The following is a 7,717-nucleotide window of genomic DNA, read 5'->3' as shown; positions in this document are numbered from 1 at the left end:
ATAAACTGATAAGAAAAATAAATGTTGAAAGGATTAAAATGAATTTGACCATGCGACACAAATCCTAACGGGCTTAACGACCAAAATAAAAATTCTTTATTGTGCGAAAAGAGCTATATTTGTCTCAAATCAATAATAAGAAACAACTTTACTTTTGGGTATATCCCGAAACAGATTTAAATTGAAGTGTAGTGTTTTGCAACATAAACATATCCTTATTACCGAATTTGCTCGTAACTCATAAACAAGATCTACTTCAAAGTTATTATAAAAAATGATATAACTTTAACTAAACTCAAAAAAAAAGCAAGGTAAAAGATCCATTTTAAAAAACGCAGACGCGATTGATAAGTTCAACAATGCAAGAATTAAATTGAAAGGAAGATCCTACCATTCTTAGTCATTGTGCCCTGCTAGCTACTTCTGATAAACCTTGGTATGTGTGTGTCAGAGCCCTTTTTGCAGGATTGAACTGAAATGGAGAAGAATAGAGAATATTTATAGCCAGATATTAACATCATATTTTAAACATAACAAAAATAAGACTATTAATTAATGCACATTATTTCAATATATCGAACACAAAAGATATAAAATGATTGCAATGAACTAATTCTTTAATCGAAGACATAAATATCTTCATTTATACCATTTAGGGGTGTGAACCCTTGAATATGTTCATCAAAACCGCAAGTAAATATGTACATCATATTTTAATTAAATAAAATAATTTAAGTCTAGACATGAATGCTCGTTAATTCTGTCAATGAACTGAACAAACTCATCGTACGGTCGGCAATGAACTACATTTTATTCAAAAATATCTTATTGCAATTCCAATTAGGAGTGTGAATTTCTTACACAACACAAACCTTACACGAATTCGCAGGGTTTGGGTTTGGTACAAACGAGTTTAAGTCCTTTTTGGATCGACCTGCGAACATGTTTAGCTAGACAAGTCGTGTATGTGTCATCCTGATGGGTTCACAGGCTGACCCATATATTTACTTTTTATATTTTAAAAGTGTGTTACATGTCTACCCTAATGAATAATTGCATTATATGTCAAATAAACCAAATAAATGAACATTATAAATTATTACGCATTAATAATTCAGTATAATGAGCATTATATGTCAAAATACACCAAATAAATAAACACAACAAATTAATGCGAATTATTTTATTAAAAAAAAAAATAATTGTGTTTTTAGTTAAACCATGATGAGTTTGAGTGAAAAATTAGTGAGAGCCCCCAATCCTACGTGCAATGACGTGGCATGCTCGTATTTCAGTTTTTGTTAAACCACCACACAGTCACATAGTCTCAGCCTCTCGCGTCCCTCACACTTCGCCTTCTTCTCAACCTTCATCATTGTCTTCTTCAACTAGTCGACAACTCACACTTCGAAGCGATTCAAGAACCCGCCATTTTCTAACGAACAGTTCTAAATAATGTATATATGATATGGGATCTTTGTTGTTATCAGCAAACTTTCAATTTGCAATTTGCAGCCCTTAAGTGTCTTGAGATCATGAACAATATCTTAGTCAATGCTGAAGTCAAAATTGAACAAGAACAGTTGTATTTCATTAGAAGTCTTACTACATTAACAACAAAATTGACCCTTTACAACTTAACTGGTCAATAGATACATGACAACAAAAAAGTAAAACAAACTGAAGGCGATAACTAACAACATAAATTGTGCAACAGTAACAGTCAAAAGCAACTATACAAAGACTAGACTCAAGGCGCGATAACTCCTCCATAGCAAGCTCCAATCCATCCACAGTCTCCTTCCACTTCGTTTCAAACTCGTCAATGGACTTCTGAGCCTCGACCAATTTCGGGGCTAGTTCATCTAGCTTTTGTTTAGCCTTGTCACAGGCCTCCCCACTAGAAATTCTTTCAGCTCGTGCAGCAGCAGCCTTGGCCTCGGCTTCTGCCTTTTTCCCCTCCGCCTTCTTAACATACGACTTAGAAGCTTGATTTCATCTGTGCGTTCATTGATATCATCTTGTGCCTCTTTAAGCGCCCGATCATAAACGGTGCATCTTTCTCCCTCCTTGGAGAATTCTAAAGCCACTTGGTCATGGCCAGCTTTTATCTCAAATTCAGAATGCAGTTTCTGTTTGGCTAGAGCTTCTTTGTCACACTGGTGACTAATAACAAGATAAACAGCTTTGTACAACGGTGTGTAATCTACCCGGAGAGCATCAAGAGATGTGAATGCGTCGGATGACATATCAATCATATCATCAGCATCATCAGCCTCTTTGATGTAGGAAATCAACTTTTCTGATTTCCAGTTTAGTATCAAAAGAGATGACAGTTTCGTGCTGAAACCATCGGATCTTGATGGAGGCTTGAGTTCGGACAAGCGCGGGTGTTTATGAACAGCTATGTGTTGATTGTCCTCTTCCTCACTGGATGAGGGGTTGTTGTAACATGTTGGCCCTTGCATGCGAACTCGCTTTGTTCGGCTTCTTCTAGCAGAACTTTCCAACAAATTACTACTTTCAAGACAATGTGGTGTCTCAAGTAGCAATGCTCCGTCTTCATCGTCTGTAACATTAAAAAAAACAGAATATGATTCACATAATCCAAAAATTCACAAAAAAAAAAAAAAAAAAAAGTAATCAGATGGAGCAGTAAAAATTTATCGAACTTTCTTTTTTTGCATATATATAATTTAAAAATCAAAACTTACATATTATATATATTTTTTAAAGCAATTAAGTTTAAAATATGCCAATTTTTCTTTAAAGATTAAAAATGTGGCATAAAAACACCCAAAAAGATTTTTAGTTATTGCATAAGTACATTAAAAAAATAAAAAAAAACAGCTAAAGAATTAATGAATAAGTTAAACACGCCAACCCGCGAACCCGCCGGATTCGACACGAACACGACCCGTTTAGCTGAACGTGTTCGTGGTTCGACCCGAACTCGCTTACACAAAACGCAAAAGTAGGCAACTAGAGAGATCTTTTTCACAATCCTCTTCATAGCCGCTCCTAAGAGATTGATTATTAAAAATGGTAAAAGCTTTAACTAAACTCAACAAAAAAATCGATCCGTTTCAAAACAAGCAACCGCGATCGATAGATTCAACAATGAATGAACGAAATCAAAATATAGATGTTACTGATTTCAGCCATTGCACCCTGCCGTTGATTTGGCTTACGCTGGCGGAGATTATATGACATCTTGACAAACCTCGGTGTGTGTTTGTGCTAGTGTGTGTGTGTGTTTGCAAAGAATAGTGAACAGAATTTATAGCAGTGTGTCTGTGCTTGTGTATGTGTGTTTGCAAAGATCAGTGAACAGAATTTATAGCAGTGTGTCTGTGCTTGTGTATGTGTGTTTGCAAAGATCAGTGAACAGAATTTATAAAAAACTTATAACAAACCACAGGTATATATTTACATCATATTTTAAATAGTAGATTAACGCTATAATTGAATGCTCATTAATTCCAAATGATGTGCTAGAAGACAGAGAACGTAACGGTCTGCACCCCGCAATGAACTACCTCTTAACCATATTCTCGGGAGGGTGGGATGTGGGCGAACCTTATAGTAAAACAAATAAAATAATATATTAGAAGGGTGTAGTATTTAGTCCTAGCAAAAGGTTTAAAATAAAAATAAATAATAATTATAAATTTATAATAATAATAATAATAATAATAATAATAATAATAAAAGTAAAGAATGCTAAGTAGGTAAAGTTATGACTATAACGCATATTTCTAATCAAAACTATCTCTTCCCCATAAAAGTCATTAACCTTTTAATCCTACGTCTCCAAGAAGTCCTATTATCAACCATATCCTCACTAAGTATAATGCAGCCTGACCCGTATATCCAGAACCGGTGAAATTATATTGTTAAAAAACTAAAGATATAGGCATGTAAACAACTCCAATGAATACAATTACGAACGGAGCATGTTCGTATTCGTTCATTTAAGTTTAACCGCTTAAATGATCGAACATGAACAATTAAAATAACGAACGATTTTCTTGTCTATGTTCATTTGTTAAGAAAATGAGGGTGTTAAGTTATGTCCGTTTGTTATTAGTATAAACATACAATTCACGAATGTAAACAAACGAACATAAATGTGAACAACAATGTGTGGAGCCTAAAAAGATATTAAAACTACACTAAGTTGTAATGGGCCGAAACAATTTAAATGCATATATTAAGTGTAACGAACGTAAACTAATGAATCGAAGCAAACACATACTAACAAACATGAATGAACAAATGAGACATGTGTTCATGTTCGTTCGTTTAATATAAAGTTCATGTTATCCAGTGTCATACAGTTCTTTTGATCCAAATAGCATATGGATCAAAGAATGGTGTTCATAAAGAAGCATAACATACAGTTGCTTAAAGATTTCTTGAAATGGTAAACAAACTCCAAATTAACCGAAAAACAAACACAAAAGTGCAATAATAAAGCTGAAAGTTGTTCTGAAGCATACCACAAGAACTAAACGTTTTGAAACTTGGCGTCATTTTTTCAGCTTGCGCAGCAGCAAGCTTGGCTTCATCTTTTACATTTTTATTCTTTAATTCTTCCACTAGATAGTCAATGTTAGCTATAATGACAGCAAGCTCATGTTGACCGTCTTTGACCACCGAGTCAACTCCAGACTTTGTTTCTTTGACCAAACTTTGACATAATTTGGTCATGCAAATTTTGAAACAAATGCATGATCCTATTTTTGTTTGTGAAGAGGCGGAAGCTTATTTATCTCTTTGACGAAGGAGAACGATAAAAAACGCTTTGTACATAACTGCAGTGAATAAGGAAGTAGTGAACAACTTACAACAGCTAAAACAATGATTGCAGGCTAATAACAATTTAACAGAAAACGTAACTAAAAGAATCACATAGACAGTGAACCTAGAAGTATAAACCGAAAAAAACCGATTTGAAACCGAGAAATCCAAATCGAAACAAAACGAAAACTGAAACCGAATGGTTTTTAAATATCAAAAACTGAACCCTAAATTACTAATCAAACAAACAGTATATGGGAATAATCAGACATTTTGTCAATGAAAAATAAAAATGTATGTAAATTAAAGTAACAAGTTATTCCTAATTTGAGTCTATGTATGTGTATGTGTATCTTATTAAAGTAACAACCATAAAATAATTCTGATTCAACAATTAACAAACTCAATTATCAAGAATTAAGCTTCTTATAATAAAAATAAAAACTTTACTTGGTCTTCGCCGGAGCTGAGGTGTCCGGTTAGGGTTTACCATAGACACACATTCGCCGTTTCAAATCATTTTGAAGATATACATACATATATTTAAATATTATAGATGCACAGTTTCTTCACAAAACTGAACTGTTGTTTGTTTTTATAACAACCATTTAGGTTTTTTTATATACTTTTATGCCAAAAATTTGAAGTTCAAAAATAAATTACCATGCTTTTAACTTAATTTCTTTTTAACTAAATTAATATGTAAGTTAAGAATTTTGAAGTACTAATATGCATAAAAAAATATTATAATTGTTTTTCAAGCTAAACCTGTCGAGTTCATGTCAACCTGCGAATATATGTGTCATGTTCAGGTCCATGTGTGTGACATGTTGTGTCAGGTTTGACCTGCTAACCTACAAAAACAACCCGTTTAATGCGCCTAAGTAGAACCGGTTGTTATGTACAAATGTATGAATCTCATTTATGAATTAAATTAATGTTCCAGGTTGTTTGGGCCTTAACTCTTTGAGCCCCATCTCATGTCACGCGGTTGTTTAGATCTAAATGACAAACAGTTACACACTAATGATGTTGAACAGTTTATTAGAAACCTTCCAACTAAATGTAAGCATGAACAAAATTGTTTTGTTTATTTGATTAAACGAACGAGCATAAACACATGTTTTGTTCGTTATTTATGTTCGTGGACGTCCATTTATGTTCACTCGTTTAAACTTTAATAAGTGATATAATTAGTTATAACTATATAAATATAAACATTAATTCATACATTTGAATAAATTGTTATGTATTAGACTTGTTCGTGTGTGTTCATTATTGATGTTAACTTATGTCTGTTTATGTTTGGTTAAATATGTTCGTTTGAATTTGTTTGTTTACGTTAGTGAACTGTTAGTATAGTTTTAAACAAACAAACATGAATAAACACGATTAATGAACATGTTGATTTTCTTGATGAACGAACATGAACAAAAAATTGTTTTATTACGTGTTATTATTTGTTCGGCTCGTTTACAAACTTGTAAGGTTTAGAACCGGACGTGACACAGAAAATAGTTTTTCTCTACATAATAAAATTCAAATATGCAATACTAGGTTTTAAGCTTACAACTCTTCCGGTCAGTTATGTTATATTGCATTTATCCTCAAAAAAAGTCATTCTTTTACACTAGGTTGCTTCTTCAAATTTGTATCTCTTAAAACAAAAATTCATAAAACTATGACCAGATCTATTTTCCCAAAAACTGCAAATTTGTTATTGCAACACATCCTAAAAAATCAGATTTATTAATATAGTTAAAGCAAACTCCTTATGTAGCAGGTAAGAACACAAACAATATACAGCTAACAGCCCTATTCATATTCAGCATGCCCAAAAGTTATATGATGATATTATTAAATATTAAGTTCTTAAAGGCACCTATGAGTTGAATAAAAACTACCAACTATCTTCTGTCAGTCTGTCACTGTGTCATGAACATAACATTTTGATGATGATGATGATGATGATGTGAATTCATTATCTATTTGAAATTGTGGTTTTGTGAGTTCTCAAAAAAGATGTTCTAACTTTGTAATATTCCAATAAACTGACACATGTTTTACATAGATTGAAAACCATAAATAAATGAATACCGGTATCAGTTCTAATAATACTATTACTATAGTTTATAGTACCAAGAAACACTCTATTCTAAATACTTAACTTTCAACATTGTTCGGTCAGAACAGATTCGGTTGATCATGGCACGTGTACGATACCGGCACTAACTATATAGTTTACTATACCAAAGAAAAAACACTCTATGTTGCTAATAACTCCGTTCACAAGAAAAATTTTACCACAATGTCAAGAGAAAAAATTAAACACATTGTGTGTTCATCTTTTTTTTTTAAGTTAACAAACAAAGATTATTAGAAAACAACTCTGATAAAAACTAAATGAGCTAAAAACGTATATTATTTATAGCATTAGTGATAAAACTGAAACTTATAAAAAACATTACAAACATGTTTTGATGAGTTATACCTCATCGATCATTATTCATAAACACGCTTTTTACGGTTAATATAATGTAATGCAATGTAATTGACAACCGACAAGGACAGTTATTATCAATCTGAATAATTGTTTTATACTTATTTAAGAATAAAAAGGTATATGGCATTATGAGACTACCTCTGAATCGTGTGACTATTTCGGGATAGTTGTTATAACTGCGTTGAGCCGTTTAGAAGTCAAGCGATTAAGCAAGTAGCCTCCAAACCAGTAAGTATGTTTCTAAAACTTATCCATTAAAAGGCTCAATGAACCATTAAGCGGTGTATTCTTAAGAGGTTGTCATACAACCTCTTAATCAATTAAAGATCATTTTAGTTAATATTCGAATTATATATTGAAATCAATAAAAAGTTACATCAAAAGCATAATGCCAACTCAGCTAGGGCATTC

General features: G+C 32.4%; 1 protein-coding gene across 1 annotated transcript; it reads right to left on the bottom strand.

Moving 5' to 3' along the window:
* Window positions 1-1,212: 1,212 nt before the first annotated feature.
* LOC143537640 (uncharacterized) lies at window positions 1,213-3,951 on the bottom strand. Its single transcript, XM_077031364.1, has 2 exons — window positions 3,153-3,951; window positions 1,213-2,569 (listed from the first exon to the last, which is right to left on the bottom strand). The coding sequence occupies exons 1-2, from the start codon at window positions 3,211-3,213 to the stop codon at window positions 1,866-1,868; spliced, it is 765 nt and encodes a 254-aa protein (XP_076887479.1). The 5' UTR covers window positions 3,214-3,951; the 3' UTR covers window positions 1,213-1,865.
* Window positions 3,952-7,717: the final 3,766 nt, after the last annotated feature.

The sequence above is a fragment of the Bidens hawaiensis genome, unplaced genomic scaffold, assembly GCF_021521415.1.
Source record: "Bidens hawaiensis isolate Kalapana, Puna unplaced genomic scaffold, B.hawaiensis_p1.1 tig00011271_1, whole genome shotgun sequence".
NCBI lineage: Eukaryota > Viridiplantae > Streptophyta > Magnoliopsida > Asterales > Asteraceae > Bidens > Bidens hawaiensis.
Note: the sequence above shows the minus strand (reverse complement) of the source record. Positions and strands in the feature narration are given on the sequence as shown.

Coding starts and splice junctions, on each gene's coding strand:
- LOC143537640 (XM_077031364.1), bottom strand. CDS start 3,213: ATGTCATATAATCTCCGCCAGCGTAAGCCAAATCAACGGCAGGGTGCA. Junction 2,570..3,152: donor GGGTGCAATGGCTGAAATCA/GTAACATCTATA, acceptor TTAATGTTACAG/ACGATGAAGACGGAGCATTG.